This window comes from Panthera onca, chromosome B3 (assembly GCF_046562875.1).
Source record: "Panthera onca isolate mPanOnc1 chromosome B3, mPanOnc1 haplotype 2, whole genome shotgun sequence".
Classification (NCBI taxonomy): domain Eukaryota; kingdom Metazoa; phylum Chordata; class Mammalia; order Carnivora; family Felidae; genus Panthera; species Panthera onca.
Genome location: NC_138344.1, coordinates 118,827,979 through 118,844,833, shown reverse-complemented (window position 1 = coordinate 118,844,833; position 16,855 = coordinate 118,827,979). Strand labels below are relative to the sequence as shown.

At 46.8% G+C, this 16,855-nt stretch overlaps 2 protein-coding genes across 2 annotated transcripts; one reads left to right on the top strand and one right to left on the bottom strand.

Annotated features, from left to right (window-relative positions):
- Positions 1-1,968: 1,968 nt before the first annotated feature.
- On the bottom strand, positions 1,969-3,815 carry ISCA2 (iron-sulfur cluster assembly 2). Its single transcript, XM_060620271.2, has 4 exons — positions 3,697-3,815; positions 3,391-3,493; positions 3,157-3,272; positions 1,969-2,508 (listed from the first exon to the last, which is right to left on the bottom strand). Exons 1-4 carry the CDS (start codon positions 3,765-3,767, stop codon positions 2,334-2,336), a joined length of 465 nt encoding a protein of 154 aa, XP_060476254.1. The 5' UTR covers positions 3,768-3,815; the 3' UTR covers positions 1,969-2,333.
- A 300-nt stretch (positions 3,816-4,115) lies between these two features.
- NPC2 (NPC intracellular cholesterol transporter 2) lies at positions 4,116-12,393 on the top strand. Its single transcript, XM_060620270.3, has 4 exons — positions 4,116-4,308; positions 7,857-7,964; positions 9,634-9,806; positions 11,636-12,393. The coding sequence occupies exons 1-4, from the start codon at positions 4,227-4,229 to the stop codon at positions 11,720-11,722; spliced, it is 450 nt and encodes a 149-aa protein (XP_060476253.1). The 5' UTR covers positions 4,116-4,226; the 3' UTR covers positions 11,723-12,393.
- The last annotated feature ends 4,462 nt before the right edge of the window (positions 12,394-16,855 follow it).

The window sequence follows — 16,855 nt, the reverse complement described above, 5'->3', positions numbered from 1 at the left end:
GAAAAACTCAGTCTGAGCTGAAGATCTTATCAGGCCCAGGTACTGATGCATCTTTAGGTATCTAAGTAAAGCCACACAGATGCCCCTATGGTATGCTGCTCTCTGCCTCCTTCCATGGAAAACTGCCAAGAAAGCTCAGGTATCAGCCTCCCTTTGTTTCCTCTTTGTACTCACAATAGACTTGCTTTCTCCAAATCCTAGGTTTTCCCACATTGAAAATATAAGTACCTAAGCTTCTGTCCCAGATACTTTCTCTAAACTCTGCATTTCCCTTTTTAATGGTAAATTCTTTTAATGAATGACCTTAATTCCAATCCAGTCCAGAAATGCAAGTTTTGCGTAACAAACTTTAAGGCTCTTGAGGAAAACAAGGGTTTAACCAATAATTCTTCCATAATCAATTTGGTTGTGGTTTTCCCGACATGAGCATTAATAAATCATTTGTCATGGTAGTGGTATTTCTTTTTTTAGTTGTCTGTCCACACACTTCCAGCTCCCCCAGCCCTGTCACACACATGCCACAACTATTTCTAGATCTGTAGACTAATTAAGTGCCATACCCAAACAAGTACTTTAAAATTCATCGGGGGGCGCCTGGGTGGCTCAGTCGGTTAAGCGTCCGACTTCGGCTCAGGTCATGATCTCACGGTCCGTGGGTTCGAGCCCTGCGTCGGGCTCTGTGCTGACAGCTCGGCTGTTTCAGATTCTGTGCCTCCTTCTCTCTGTGACCCTCCCCCGTTCATGCTCTGTCTCTCTCTGTCTCAAAAATAAATAAACATTAAAAAAAAAAATTTTTTTTTTTTAAATAAAAGTCATCGGAATTTGTGGCTTAAAAAGCTTTCCTTGGGGTGCCTGGGTGGCTCATTCGTTCGGTTAAGCACCAGACTCTTCATTTCAGCTCAGGTCATGATCTCATGGTTCATGAGATGCAGCTGTCAGCACAGAGCCTGCTTGGGATTCTCTCTCTCCCCCTCTCTCCCCTCCCCAACTCACACTCTTTCTCTCAAAATAAATAAATAAAACTTAAAAAAAAAAAAAAAAAAAAAAAAAGCTTTTCTTTCAGTGACCCTAAAATAAAGCTGCCAGGTTTAACAAACAGAAATACACAATGTCCCTGACGCCTGGGTGGCTCAGTCGATTAAGCATCCAACTCTTGGTTTTGGCTTAGGTCATGATCTCACAGTTTGTGAGTTCGAGCCCCACACTGGGCTCCGCAATGTGTGTGGAGCCTACTTGAAATTCTCTCTTCCTCTCTCTCTGCCCCTCCCCCTCCCCCACTCGCTCTCTCTCTCAAAATAAATAAACTTAAAAAAAAAAAAAAAACCACAGTGCCCAGTTAAATTTGAATTTCAAATAAACAACACATAATTTTTAGTATAAATATGTTTCACGAAATATTTGGGGCACACTTATACTAAAAATTATGTGTTATTTGAAATTCAAATTTAACTGGGCATCTTACATTTTATCTGGTAATCCCTAACTATCCATATCAACACAAAAACCACGTCCTGCTATGCACGAGACAAAAGACATTTTACACAATAAGTGAAGCAACATATCAGTCACTGAATGATCACAGAATCTTGAAATGTCTCTGTGAGTATGGAGTATGGGGCCTACTTTCCAAATGATTCAGGTTATCAGCGGGGGTTCGATCCAAGTTTTCTGGGTGAGCTACTGGTTTTGTAAATTTAGCAGAATGAGGAGTAAGAAAGAAAAAAGGATTTACCCTAACAAATGGAAAGTGGAGAATGAGCTGCATAGAAAATAAGGATGCCAAAAAAAAAAAAAAAAAAAAGAAGAGAAAAGAAAAGAAAAGAAAAGAAAAAGACGGATGTCTAGTAACACATTCAGGAAGGGTGAGATGAAAAAAGAGAACACTGCCTTTCTCATCCTCTCTAGCCTGGTAACCAGAGTTAAGGTCCCCGATCTGTGACCCTGATCCAGAACACAATAAGGACTTCCTTCAAAATAAAGCTTTTATACGTAGCTATACGCATATGTACAAGCAGCTCTGAAGGCCAGAGAAGTAACTCGAAACTCTGGAACTGTGAAGGCTCTACAGATTACACAGGGTGGGTTTCAACAAGTTAGCAGAGCTTAGATCATCGCATCTAGACGCTTGGCCTCAGAACTGTGTGAGTGAAATTAAATCAAGAGTAAAAGCTTCACGTTCTGAAAATAACAGTGGCAAACACAACACTCCTAGACTGAAGGGAAAAAAACAATTGAGAGAAGGATGATTGGAAGGAAACCTCTAGAATTCTACTACTGCCAGGCTCCTCAAATTGGTGCAAGTGGAAGCAATCTCTGGGTCACCTGCCGTCGCATCAAAGTTTGACAGAGAAGGATGAGCCACAGGAGCAGCCTTGCTGCGCTTGAGGATTGTTCAATACTTGAAATGAGCTGCGGATCAGTTCTTGGCTGAAGTCCACCTGGGCCCCTTTCACGAAGGCCAAGCTATCAGAGTCAACCACCACTCTTGCCCCACCCTGTTCAAATACCCTGAAAAGACAGGAGGAAGACATTAACGACTATCATAAACACCAAAAACATGACACCCTCTGAGCCCAGAGGTACACATTCTGTTTTAGAAATACAGATGGGACACCTGGGTGGCTCAGTTGATTAAGCCTCCGACTTCGGCTCAGGTCATGATCTCAGGGTTCGTGAGTTCAAGCCCGGTGGTGGGCTCTGTGCTGATAGCTCGGAGCCTGGAGCCTGCTTCAGATTCTATGTCTCCCTCTCTCTCTCTGCCCCTCCCCTGCTCATGCTCTTTCTCTCAAAAATAAAGAGACATTAAATTTTTTTTTTTTTTAGAAATACAGAGGAAGCATCCCTTGTTATCTCTAACAAGTGCTGCTTTTCTCCGAGGCAAAAAGAGCCCATGGAATGAATACTGGTAAATGGTTAAGGATTTAGGACTGGAATCCAGTCCAGGCTGGCTCTCTTACCAGTTACACTAGGGACGTCGGCAGGCTAATTTTCTTCCTATAGCATAGTTATTTTGAAGCATGACACAAATCCTCACTGTATTCCCACTGTGTGAGAAGGGTGGTGTTAGGCATTCTCGGCAAACCTTTCAAATTTGAACTAAATGTGCACTTTTATCCCTCCCGCACATTCTCTGAGGACCCACCCCTTCCTCCTTGCCTGTCGTCGGGATTGATAACTGTATCCAGTGAAAATTTGTATTGGAATCCGGAGCATCCGCCTCCCTCCACCTCCAGCCTGAGGAATTCTGACCCTTCGGTGATTTCCAGAAGCCTCTGAAATGCAGGAAGGGGGATCAAGAATGCCAGGCAAAGGGAGGAACAAGGGTGAGCCAAGGGCAAGTCCCCGCACTCCTGACACCCTGGCGCCGCCGCCCCGAGTCCGACCTCCTACCTGGACGCAGCTGTCGGTCAGGTGGATCTGTCCTTCTCCGGCCTCGGAGCTGGAGGACGACGCTTCCCGACGAGCCTGAGGTCCGCGAGAGGCCGCGAGGAGCCTACTGTGCAAGGGAGGAGGATAAGCCTGGAGCAGATGGGCACCTGGTGACCTGCACCTGGACAGCCTCACGCCAAACCTGACGACCTCCACCTGGACAGCCTCACGCCAAACCCTCGCCTCCCCCGCAGGCCTTAGCTTCCCCCTTAGTCCTGGAGGCGCAGAAACTAACACCCTTCCCAGGTGCCTTTGTAGCCTTGGTACCTGCCCCTTGCCCAGGGAGTGACCACCCTCAGCGCCACGGCCATTAGCGATAACCCACGGGCGGCCGCCATCTTCCTCCACAAACTCCGCCCCTCGCGTCACCCCAATCGCCTTCTCCATCTGGGCCTCCGGAGACGGGACCCACGGAGACCCCGCCTCCGAGCACACCCATTGGGTGGTGGTGGAGGAGAAGGGATTTGATTGGCTAGAAATGCTCCCATTACGGAAGCTGGGGTGCACCAACAAAACCTGGGCGGAGCGCCGAAGGGAGGAGCGGAACGGGGCGGAGATGGATTCTAGCCTACCCGGTGGCGGAGCGAACAAGGTAGGCGGAGATAGCGGGCATCTAGGCGGGACCGAGGCGAGCTCGGCAATCTGGAGCGGGCGGGGCGGAGCGCGGGCGGGCCCGGCCCTGGTTGCTGGTGAGAGTCGCCTGACCTGGCTCCTCCCCAGGCCCGCCCGGGCAGGTTTATCTTGTGACTGAGGCGGTCGCTTCTTCCTTCTTCGCGTTTGGAACCTGTTCAGCTGCGATGCGTTCCCTGACCGTCGTGTTCGTGCTCCTGGCGCTCAGCGCCTCCGCCCTCGCCGAGCCAGTGCTTTTCAAGGACTGCGGTGAGCCGGAGCCGGCCCGAGATTCCCGCGCCCTCTGCGGGAGCCCCCACCGGAACCCCGCGCCGAGACCCCCGGCTGGGTTGGGCGGCTCCCGCGGGCGGCCAGGTTCAGCCTCGGACCCCACGTGGAGTGGGCAGGGGTTGGGGAGAAGGTGCGGGGGGCGAAATCCAATGGCTCACAACTTCGCCTCTTCCTGGGACGCGTTTTGGGGGTCCCTGGACATTAACTGGAACTGGGCCTTTTGCAGAAGTTTTCTAAAGTTTGTAGCACAGACAACTAACTGAAGGTTCCAATGATGCGCGGAACGTGAGGGGCACAGAACTTTGTATGTTTGCTTTGTGTCTTTGGATGACCTCTCCCTCCCTACTCCGTTTGCTTTTATTTTTAATTTCCCTTTTGCTGACAACTCAAAAGTCAATTCTCCTTTTCATGATTTGTTCCGTTACCGCTTCCTTTGTGCTATATAATTTGGTGATTCTTAATCACCGTCTCCTCCTATCTATAAAGCTCGTGTTGCTGTGACACAGCTTGTGATACATAACCCCGTCTTGGCGCTGTGGTAGGGATCTTTGTTGGGAAGTACAGCGGGGGCTTGTAGGAAATTGTGAGTTCTTTCGTTCAGTCAAGTCTATAGAATTAACTATTTTAGCAGAACGTTTTCTGACGTGGAACGGTGTAGTGATAAATGAAAGAAGACATAAAATTTGTGAGCTGGAAGGAAACTTCAAATTGTGCGTGCCCCTCCCCCTCCCCCACTGACGCTTTGTCTTCCTCTAAAAAATAAACATTAAAAAAAAAACTTTTCAAAGCAAAAGTAGATGAGAGAATAAATACTCCTTCCACTATGTCATCAGTTCATTTTGAGGCAAAAGCAGAGTTAGGCTAGGGGACAGGATTGATTAAGGAATAAGACTGCTGGTCTATTAATACTTAGCAAATGCTGTTCCACCAAACTAGTGGCACTTGAAAGATCCTATTATCACCTCAAATTACTGCCTATCCCTCCATTAAACTTAGTGGCCAAATTTGGACAAAGACATTATATTAACTCATCCAGCCCTCAGGATCTGTTTTACAGATAGGAAACAGGCACATGGAGTAACTTACCCAAGTTCGTTCTCTCTCTCTCTCTCTCTCTCTCTCTCTCTCTCTCTCTCTTTCTCTTTTTAATGTTTATTTTTGAGAAAGAGCAAGCTGGGGAGGAGAAGAGAGAGGAAGACAGCACCCTAAGCAGGCTCCAGGCTCTGAGCTGTCAGCACAAAGCCCAACTTGGGGCTCGAACTCTTAAACCATGAGATCATGATCTAAGCCGATGGCGGACACTTAACCACTGAGCCACCCACATGCCCCAAACCCAAGTCTCACAGCTAGTTCGTGGTAGGAAATTAGTGGGTGTCTGTGAACCACCTTGAGTTTCAGTGGTAACATTAACATTAAAAAAGGGGAGGGGGGATGCCTGGGTGGTTCAGGTGGTTAAGCGCATGACTGCAGCTCAGGTCATGACCTCACACTTCTTGATTTTGAGGGAGCGCCTCATCGCCCCTCTCTCTTCTCTCTGCCCCTGCCCCACAAGTGCACATTCTCTCTCTCTCTCAAAAATAGACATCAGAAAAAAAAAAAAAGACCAAGGAAACCAAATCCAGCTATACACCTATGGCAAGTGCTTCTTAAGGAAGGGAGGGTTTCAGTTACAGATTTTCAATTTACTTTTGAATTGGGAAATAACAATGTAAACTTCAGTGCCCACATCAAAAGATTTTTGAGTTCCACTCTATGACCCCTTTCCCTGGGAGGAGTATTTCCTCAAGTAAGAAATGGGGCCAAGCAAACTGGTTTTGCTATTTTTGCCAGTTAGGACTGAGGAGTTCTGTTGACATTGGAAGTCCAAGAACCTCTTGTCAGTAAAACTCAAGAAGCTACAAGTACTAATCACGTGACCCAGCCTTGAAAGAAGCACGTTGAAGCAGACGTTGAAAGCTTTAGCATAAGCACTGATTTTTTTTTTAATTTTTTTTTAATGTATATTTAGTTTTTTGAGACAGAGAGAGACAGAGCATGAATGGGGGAGGGTCAGAGAGAGAGGGAGACACAGAATCTGAAGCAGGCTCCAGGCTCTGAGCTGTCAGCACAGAGCCCGACGCAGGGCTCGAACTCCCGGACTGCGAGATCATGACCTGAGCCGAAGTCGGACGCTCAACCGACTGAGCCACCCAGGCGCCCCATAAGCACTGATTTTCAATAGGTTGTTGATTAAAGTTCTGGATATTTTTTCCCTATCTGTAGAAGACCGGAGGACAGAGTAGAAGACAGTGCTTAAAGAAGAGAATTCTTGCGTGTGTATTTCGAAAACCTTGGAAGCTTGCAATGATGGAGAAGCAAGCAGGGGGCTGAGGGACTGCCAGTTATTATTCACAGACTTAGCTGGAGGAGTGCTGGTCAGTAGGATGAAACCGTTCACCCAAGAGCAGGCACAGGCTGAGAAAGCCAACATGAGCTTCTCATTTCATAGCCCGTGGGCTGAGCCAATCTGATGACTGCAGAGGAGAGGCCCAGCTTTTGTGTGAAAAGGGGACTTACTAACCCACCCACAGCAACTATTCTAGATTAAATTCATGGACTGAATCCCGATGTGATGATAATAAAGTAAACATTTATATAGCATTACCATGTTGCAAAGACTTACCTGAGACCTTGCTGTGTGTTCACTCACCTACCCTATGAGGCAGTTACTATTGTTATCCCCAGAGGGGTGAAGTGCCTTGTTTTGAGGTTTCACCATGCGTAAGGGAGCCAGTGAGATTGCAAACCCAGGCGCCCGGTCCCAGAGCCTACCTCAGCAGTGATGGCTGAATGGCAGAGCTTAAGCTTGCTATAAGCGATGTTCCCAGGCAGTTTGCTTGCATTCTCTCGATTCGGCTGTCCAGTTTCAGGGACCCGGATGCGGCAATGGGATTCTTAAAGACTTTACTTAACCTGTTTAGGTCAAGCATTTCTTGGGAACAAAGAGCACTTTTGTCTTTGTTTGGACTGAGATTTTTACAAAAAGACACACACCCTGTCTCAGAGACACTTATCTTGAAGAACACGTTTCTAAAGTGGAGTGTCCAACTGTATACTGTGGATGCGTTCTTAAAATCGTTTTCACTGGTAGGGATGTACAAAGCTCGGAGATCACTGATTTGGATCCGTACCGGGACAGGATTGGAAGAAAGGATGGGGGGCGGGGGCGGCTCAGAAGCAGCCAGGCTCAAGAGTCCAAGTGGAAACAGCACTGAAGCTTTGAGCCATCACTTGCGCCATATGTATGCTGCTTTAAATCCTACCTGGGGATGGAAGGAGGGGTGGAGATGACTTGCCCTGGCATAGTCCTGCCAGGATACGGAGCAGGGAAGCTGGCTTTATATACTTAACTCATTTTCTTAATTCCCCTTCACCCATCAAATAGGAAGAGTTTCCTGACGAGCAGAGCACCTTTCCATTAGGTAGGAAATAGCATAGGTGGTTTATCTTGCCTCCTATTCCAATTCATGTTTCTTTTTTTTTCACAGGTTCTGGGTTTGGAGTTATAAAGGAGCTGAATGTGAGCCCATGCCCCACCCAGCCCTGCAAATTGCACAAAGGCCAGTCTTACAGTGTCAATGTCACCTTCACCAGTAGTAAGTAAAAGTGGCTCTTGACTTCAAATTCATCACAAAGCAGAACATCAGTCTCAAATGTTGGAATGAGCACAGGGATATGGGGGAAGGAATTGCAGTCAGGAAGTCTATGACCTCCCTTGCAACTTCTGCAAAGCTCAGACTTCCCCTCTGTAAGGTTGAGGGGATTCATTTGGGACCCAAGGAAAAAAAATCTGAGCTTCCTTCCTCAACGTAAAGAAATATTATTGGAACTTGTTGCTTTCTGGTACCACATTTATCACCTTCAGCTTCCCAGGAATCTAGACAAATGCAAAATCTTTATTTCTACAAGGGGTATCAACCTTGGATCCTTTACTTGTTTTCTATCCTATGGAACTAGATGTGGCAGTCTAATAAGAAATGTCAAAGTTCCTGTCATCTCCTTCTTTTAAGCCTGAAGACAGCATTAAATACTAGAGCTGTTTTCTCTCTTGGATGCTCCCTGCCCCTCTATTGTCCCAAACCAAAAATGTACCTTCTTTTTTTTTTTCTTTTTAGATTTTTTTTTTATATATATATATTTTTTAACGTTTATTTACTTTTGAGACAGAGAGAGACAGAGCATGAACAGGGGAGAGGCAGAGAGAGAGAGGGAGACACAGAATCTGAACAGGCTCCAGGCTCTGAGCAGTCAGCACAGAGCCGGACGCAGGGCTCGAACTCACGGACCGTGAGATCATGACCTGAGCCGAAGTCGGATGCTTAACCGACCGAGCCACCCAGGCGCCCCTAGATTTTTTTTTTAAGTAATCCCTGTACCCAACATGGGGCTCAAACTCACAACCCCGAGATCAAAAGTCACGTGTTCTACCAGGCACCCCCAAAATGTACCTTCTAAACAAAAGTAATCCCCATCCCAGAAAGAAAGAAAGAAAGAGAGAGAGAGAGAGAGAGAGAGAGAGAGAGAGAGAAAGAGAAAGAGAGAAAGAGACAGGAAGGAAGGATGGGAGGGAGGGAGGGAACCAAGCCAATACCCTGGATCTCCACAATAGCCTAACAGCTGATGACCCTGGTTGCCCTAATTTTATTGCATTTATTCCTCCTGCCCATCTTGTGATATGGAGGGTAGAGGATGTCAAGAGATGTACCTCATCTTTCAAGCCTTACCCAGTTTCTAAAGGGTTATCTCTTACTGTTACTTAACTGCATTTCTGCGGAGATTCCTTTCTGTTTTCTTATTTTCTAAAGGAATCCTGTGAGCAGGGCATTTGAGAATTCAGAGACCAATCTTCTAAAGCTCTGTAAGATACACAGTACGCTCTGACGGAAGCTGACGTAGTTAGGAAACAAAGTTTACTGCCCAAAAAAACTCAGTTACTTTGTTGGATAAGGTTATTTATCCAGGTAGCTCTGATCCTCCTGAGAAACTGTGACAGGCAAGGAAGAGCAGGGTGGGGTTGGGAGCAAAGAAAACCGCTCTCTCCGTTGCTTTTTTTTTTTTTTTTAAGAGTGAATACTTATTCTGTAGCATTCTTAGAGGTACTAAGCATAACTACAAAGAGAAGTAGACTCTTGGAGTTAAGAAGTACAGACTTCATGATTTGCTGTCATAGCATTGCCACTGCTTGAGAACGTGTCTGACTCTTTTACTTCGAGTTTAGAAATAAGCTGTCCCTGTCACCATCTCATTCTCTTTCTTTCCTCTTAGATGTTTCATCTCAGGGTAGCAAAGCTTTGGTGTATGGCATCCTGATGGGCGTAGCAGTTCCCTTTCCCATTCCTGAGGCTGATGGTTGTAAGAGTGGAATCAACTGCCCCATCCAGCAAGGCAAGACCTATAGCTACCTGAATAAACTACCAGTGAAGAATGAATACCCCTCTGTAAGTGACCTCGTTGTTCAGGACACTGGTAGCCTTGTGACTAGATGAGGAATCTGACGGGGGGTGGCGGGGTGGGGGGGCAGGAAGAAAAGATTGGGTAGGAGTCCTTCGTCTCTCTATGATGAAGAAGCAGAAGCTGCGGGTAAGGAGATGAATTTGAGTGTTAGGAATCATGAGGTAGGGCGGGTATTTTTCCCCGTGCCCCTTTGTTCTTTGTCGCCTAATCGTTAGCCTGGGCCTCATGATGCCATTTTGATACATACACAGTATTTTCCTGGATTCTCATGACCATGCTTTGCGGAGGCAGTATTATCCCTTTTTGCAAATGAAGAAACTTGAGCCTCCAATGTTAAGCAAAATGAGCAGTGTCTACTCTGCTAAGAAATATTACGTCTAGATCCAGGGCTGGGCCTTGTGACCCCAAAACCTGTGCACTGTTAAAAGATTTTAGGCAGTTGTCAAGTAGTTCGAGATGTCAAGTTATAGAAAAATTCTGGTTTCTCCATTAATCTCTTAATAAGAGAGCAGTAGTTTCCTAGCTCCATAGCAAAGAGGTCACTTTTCCACACAATTCTTTCTCCCCCTATCCCCCCCAGCCCCTGTATTAAAGATATGAATCCTGATAAGTAATGGAAGAAGTAAGGGGATTCCTTTTTTCCATGAAGAAAAAAAAACAAAACACTGCATATTTTGAAAGGAAATCAAGTAGAACCCAGGAGCATTCCGGCCATTTCTAGAAACGGCAAGTAATTAAAGAACATTCCAAAGAGGCTGTAATATAGGGAGTCTATGTTTAAGGGATATAAGAGACCCTATGGGTCAGGGACAGGTTTATAGATTAATTTGCGGAGTATCTGTAAAATCATAGGCATTTCTGAGCCTTGGTCATTTACACACTGTCTAATTAGGGCCTGATACATAGTAGGCACTTCCTATATGGTAGCAGTTGTTAAGTGAATTATGTTTCATTTGAAAAACATCTTAAACTATGTTAATTTCAGCACTAAGTGAAACAGTAGTTAATGTGTACTAGTCTTGAAAAACTTGGAAGTTTCGAGATGCAGGTATCACAGTCACTCAGATGTTGAATTGTAAAGAAACATTTGAATCCAAATTAGGGGCAGTAACTAATCATAAGAAAGCTAATATCTACATAAGAAAGGACTGGAAAATTCTCAGTGATTTTTTTTTTTTTTTTTTTTTTTTTTGAAGAATTAGAAGGGACAGTTCCTAGTATAACAAGTCAAAGCAGAGATTTCTAATGATGTGTATTATTAAAAAACCAAAACAGTTTAAGGAAACTAACTGAAGCTGTATTGCTTCGAAGCATTGTTGTTCCCGGAACCATTCATATACTTATAAACTTCTTGGGACACCCTTCGTGTTCTGACATTTTCGGCTAACAAGTAACAAGGTATTTTGTTACACCTACGAATAACTTTACTCTCTTCTTCATGGTTACCCTCAGAAAAAGCTGGATCAGATTGCCAAGTACATAGGAAATTGTTTGAATGTAAAATTCTCTTCCCCTCAAGGCTTCATCATGTGCCTTTGATCTGAAAGGGAAAAGAATGCTTCAGAAATTATGTCTGATGAGTTAATGAGGTTAGTATGTGGTGCCGCTGACGCCGAATCCTAGGTGTCACTTGGCTGGTCTTTTAAGACCACAGGCTGCCCCCGTGTCCCAAGCGGCCTCCATGGTGGCATGATTTAAGAAAAAAAGTCTGAGGAGTTAGGCAGTTTGTTAACTCGGATTCATAGTTAGACCGGTTCTGGATTGAGGTGAGGGCCTGCTTTCATTTTTCCCAATTCTTTTTCTCTTTCTCCAGATAAAAGTGATGGTGAAGTGGCAGCTTCTGGGCGACAAGAAGCAGAGTCTCTTCTGCTGGGAGATCCCAGTGCAGATTGAAGGCTAGAGGTCCTAATGCCAGCATGTTGCGTGGGGGTGAGAGAGGAACGGGTGGAGGGAGGGCAGGAGAAATCGAGTCTAACCTAAAGGAAAGGAATTTTGACACAGCTGTTTCTCAGCTGTGGACACTGCCTCTCAGTCTCCAGAAGGTTCCAGACCCTGTTTCCTGAGAGCTCAGAACTATTGCCCTTGTAATTTCTTTGGTGAAGGGTTGGAGGGAAGAAGAGAGGGAGAGATAGGCACGGATTTCATTTGTCTTCAGTATTTTTTGCCATTGGAAAAAGGAAGGTCCTGTCAGTGAGGACCCAAATGAGGCTGCTTCAGGCTATTGGCTAACCTGCCCTCGGGTTATCGGCCCTCTGGCCCTTGCAGCGGAGGAGGGTTTCCACACCTCCCCCACCTAACAGGGATATTACATCTGCAAGTTCCTCATCTCCAAGTGCCTCACTGAGTTCAGCGCGTCGGGCCAGCCAGCCTGCTGACTCTTAACAGTACCTGCTGGTCCGCTGCTTCATCCATCGTGACATGCTGGCCGGTGGCGCCCAGCAGCTGGGCGGAGGGGGGTCGCTCTACGACGGAAACTCACCCCTGAATGGCCGGTTGTCTGCGGTTACCCGGTGTCTCCTTAGGTTACCCCCGTCTTAGGCGGTGTTCATTAAATGCAGCACTTGATTAACAGACGTTTGATTTTTTTTTTTTTTAACAACATTAACCTGTGGCCTCTTTATGCACCTGGAAATAAAAACGTGGCAGTCTTGCCTTCCGCATGTTGGCAGCGGTCACCTGCTTCTTTCAGGCCAGTGTTTTCCCCCAGATCTGTGGAGGGTGGACACCCTGGTCCCATGGTCCCAGAGTGCAGCAAAGACACGACTCTTTCAGAAACTGCCTTTTCTTCCCTTTCTGCCCAACCAGACTTTACCTATTTTATACAAAGTGACCTTATTTTTTGCTTTATTTTGCACACTCTTATGCCACCAGAAGCAATGAAAGCAAACACCACCTAGTTGAATAATAACATCTGAAAGGTCAAGGGAACTAAATCGGGGGCGGGGGGGGGGGGGAAGGGGCAGGGAGTTAGAGGCTACAAGCTGGCCTGAAGCATAGTAGTCTTTTAGGAATCTTCCACCATGAGGAGAGCCTAGAAGCTTAAACTTCTAGAAGATTCTAGAAATGAGAAGTTGCGGCAAATAATGGCCAAGTTCATTAAATCTTGGACTTTCCTGCTTTAGAAGCGCAAAGTATGTGCACTTCAAAATATATGGGGCATATATTTTGCTGCCTGTTTTAATCAATGTGCTGTCAATCAGCTTTTAGCGGTCACAGGGATTACAGCCCTATTCACAAGTGAGTTGGGTAATGTAGACCTCAAAAAGCCATCTCCTAGATTGGGGTGTTTATACAGCATGTAAGCCATCTGGTCCAGCTCACTTTGTCCCACTAACTTCACTAGAGCCTTGGATTTCCTTGGCTTGTGAGTTTCCCAGGAAAACCACCAGGGGACAGCCATAGATCAGGAATAAAGTTATCAGCTGCCAAGACTTACTAGTTCATTCCCAGAGCCATTCAAGCCCTGTCCTCTTTAGCTTGGTGCTGTATGCTGTCACACTGTGTGTAGAAGGTCAGCCCACTCATGGGTCTCCCCATGCTGGACCCAAGGTCTATCAGCGTGGACCATTCCAAAGGTGGTTAACTGCTGTGGTTTCTGCCTTCAGACTACCAGTAGTTGGATCCTGGCTTCACCAATTAATAGGACCTCCAGTGCAATCTTCAAATCCCTTAACTTCTCTGTGCTTCTGTTTCCTTATCTGTTAAATAGGGACAATAACAGCAGGGCTGCGGGGACTAAACGAGATGATGCACGTAAAACACTTAGAATGACCCCTGGCACATCATACACACTTGATAAATATTACCTATTTTTCTAGGAGGTAGATCTTATTCCTCATCAAGAAGTAGCAGGAAAATCAGAAGGTTCAGTCTGAGGCGTGATGATCTATCACCTCAGAAAAATGAGCCTATCCTCTGCATGGAACTTTTTGAGATGCCTGGAAAAGCTCCGTTCTCACGTATGCCTGCTCTCTCCCTATTCCCAGAAGACTGCCCGTGTCACTGAACGCCTTCAAGGCTCACAGCTACCTGCCCTGCATTTTGTACTCATGACCTCATGTGTTAAAAGAAGACAGAAGAAAAGCAGCTCAGCTAGTGCATGCCCTTCAGTCAGAGCAGAAAGGTAACGCAACGGCTTATAACTGCTTACCAGCCATTGTGAGGCTACATGGAACCTGCAGCGGTGAGCCAGGTAGGGCTCCCGTGGGGGGATTAGCTTGAAAGGTCGGCTTCTGTACAGACAGTTCATAGGCACCCCCTGAGTCATTAAAGCATTGAGAAGCACTGAACCTTAGGCTATATAAGAAAGGTCATGCTCTTTCCAATGACAGTCTCATACTTTTCTAGTCCACTGAGCGAGCCATGGAGGCTTAGACAGAGCTTCTCTCCTGCATGAATTCCAGGGCAGAACAGTCCCAGACTCCACAGTCATTTAAAAAGCACAAGGAGCACCCCGGCTTACAGAATAAAAGAAACCCAACCTCCAGTATCTCCAGTTTGGGAAAGGGTTAGGTGGGAGGCCTGACATTTAGTCAGATCGTCAGGTTAATGAAAAGCAGTAAGCATGGAGTCATTTCTAATCCTGTTCATTTTTGGTTTTGAAATCTAAGGCGATTTTTTAAAAGAAACAATTAAGATCGGTCTTAATTATGCTTCAGAGTTTGACAAAACAGCCTGTTCTCTGAGGAAACCCACAGATGTAGGAAGAGTGGCTTGACGTAGGTGAGGTCCAGGCTAAGGGAAAATGTCTAGGATTAGCCATTCATGTCAGATAATCCAAAAGGCAAAATATCACTTAAATGACTGGGTTGCTTACCGAGGATAATTATTTCATAAACTACAGTTGGGCGTCGGGGGGGAATGGTCAGTATGAGGACGAGGTCATGGCACATAGGAAAAGCACTGACACAGAGGAGAGGGTTATGTGTGAGATATGTCACCCCGGCGAGAGTCCTCTCGAACAAGTGTTTTTCCCAAGGGCCCTCTGGGAAGGACACAGCACTGAAAACAGCTTAGAGGATTTAAAAGCCTGGGGTACTGTGTGTGTGTGTGTGTGTGTGTGTGTGTGTGTGTATGTGTGTGTGGGAATGGGAGGGGCATTGTTATGCGACCTGAGGTGGAAGGTGGCACTGGCTCTCCACAGATACTGCCTGAAAGAGTCCTGTGTCCTTTGGGGTGATTGTGTCTTTTTCCATGAAGAGAATCCCCTGGCCAATCGCTCAGATTCCCAACTGAAACCTATTCACTTACAGCTGTCAGTTGACTAGCAACTAAATGGTCTGGGTGTTGGTTGCCATGGAAACAGCTAAAAGGCCCATTGCTATGGGAACCTGCCATGCTCTCCAAACCAGGTTCCGAAAAAGGAGTGGAGGGCAGGGTGGAGGGTGGAGCCCAGATGGGCTGCCCAGGTGCCGAGAGTCCTGCCAGAGGACGAGCGGTGGGGTGAGCGAGCCCGGCGAGCCCCTCACCACCGGGACAGAAAGAGCAGCGACTTCTTCCACTTTCTGCGGGCACTCCCCACCTGTCCTCTGTGCGCTGTCCGGTGGGTAGCCACCGGGCACAGGTGTTTGCTCTCCCAAGTGGAGAGAAAGAACGTGAGGTTTTGGATAGACCTGACATGCCAGTCATCTGCCTGGGGCTCTGAGAGGGAAAGTCTCGGCTCCTCTGTGCATGGGGGGCCGTGCTCCACTCCTCCTGTGTCCCAGATAAACAGCCAGCAGGTGGAAGGAGCTCAGCTCTGGCTGCCAGTGGGGCAGGCCAGTAAGGAGCCTGGCAGACAGAACGGACGGCTGCTGGCCTCCAGCGTGGCAGAGATGGTGAGGGCCCCAGGTGAGGAAGCAGAAGCCTGCCCAGGAACAGCAGTCTCTGTTGTGGGCAGTAGAGACACGTGCTGCCCCGCTCTCCGCCCACCCACCACCTGCATGCCTCTACCACAGAAGGGGACTGCAGATGGAACAAAATGTGAAAGACGAGGTTTGACAGGGGGTCTCGGAGGATGCGCCCAATGGTTGTGAGATTCCTTCTTGAGTTTTGCGATCGAGGGAGATAACCGACATCGGTGTTTGGTGGGAAGATGACCTTTCACTGAAACAAAGAAAAAGCGTCCTAGTGGCTCCGCCAATAACAACTGTTAACGGGTGGTGTATAAATCGAAGGGATTGGGCTAGTTAATCTCTAAAATCTCGGCCCCACCAACAGTTTACCATTCATCGAGACACTGAAGGGCAGTTTCGGCACCACAGGCAAGAGGACGCAGACGAATCATACCTATGAGAGTGCGGAACATCCCTGGGGGCCAGGGGGGCTTTGGACTGAGACTAAGACGAAGGCATTTGATTTAGAGGCCATCTCAGACATGTTTGGCCCAGGGGACTTTCACCTGATTCTCCCAGAATTCTGAGATGCCTGGCCTGGATTTTTTTTTTTTTTTTTTTCCTCCTAATCTTGCCATCTGCCTGGAGTTATTGGTCTCAGCCCCTCCCAGGGAGTTTTAGAGTCTAGGAGCCTGGCACCAGGGAAAGAGAGCGATGCCACCCAGCATTCACACGGCTCCACGGGACAACTGAGCATTTCCCCAGGATCTGTGGGGAGATTTTCACTTTTGGAACATAGTTATCTATAGATTTCTGTAACATTTAAAATCTTAAATACAAGCCGTGTTTCTATCCCACCTCCAACTCTTTCCCGTTGATTGACTTTGGGAAGTTATTTAACCTCCGAAGGCCTCGATTTCCTCAGCTGTCAAACAGGATAAGAATACCCACCTCGGGGCGGTTCTAACCATGACCTGAGGTGGTTTATGCAAAGTGCTCAGTGCAGCGCCCAACTCTAATAAGTACCTGGTGATTATTATCCTCCCGGATAAGAAGGTTGCAGCCATGGAAACTGCTCAATGGCCTAGAATCTTAGGCATTTGCCGTGGATTTGTCTTCCAAATTTAATTCCAGGTGCCATTCAAGACTTATGTTCCCTCCGATGGTCTTCCCTGTGGTTTGCCTTCGTTAAGGCAAATCCGAATCCTCCCTTTAGGATG

What these genes read in the sequence shown, in the direction of transcription:
- ISCA2 (XM_060620271.2), bottom strand. Translation starts at nt 3,767, where the DNA reads ATGGCGGCCGCCCGTGGGTTATCGCTAATGGCCGTGGCGCTGAGGGTG. An exon ending in TGACCGACAGCTGCGTCCAG is followed by an intron (nt 3,273 to 3,390) that starts GTAGGAGGTCGG and finishes CCTGCATTTCAG; the next exon opens with AGGCTTCTGGAAATCACCGA. An exon ending in GTTATCAATCCCGACGACAG is followed by an intron (nt 2,509 to 3,156) that starts GCAAGGAGGAAG and finishes CTGTCTTTTCAG; the next exon opens with GGTATTTGAACAGGGTGGGG.
- NPC2 (XM_060620270.3), top strand. Translation starts at nt 4,227, where the DNA reads ATGCGTTCCCTGACCGTCGTGTTCGTGCTCCTGGCGCTCAGCGCCTCC. An exon ending in CAATGTCACCTTCACCAGTA is followed by an intron (nt 7,965 to 9,633) that starts GTAAGTAAAAGT and finishes CTTTCCTCTTAG; the next exon opens with ATGTTTCATCTCAGGGTAGC. An exon ending in TGAAGAATGAATACCCCTCT is followed by an intron (nt 9,807 to 11,635) that starts GTAAGTGACCTC and finishes CTCTTTCTCCAG; the next exon opens with ATAAAAGTGATGGTGAAGTG.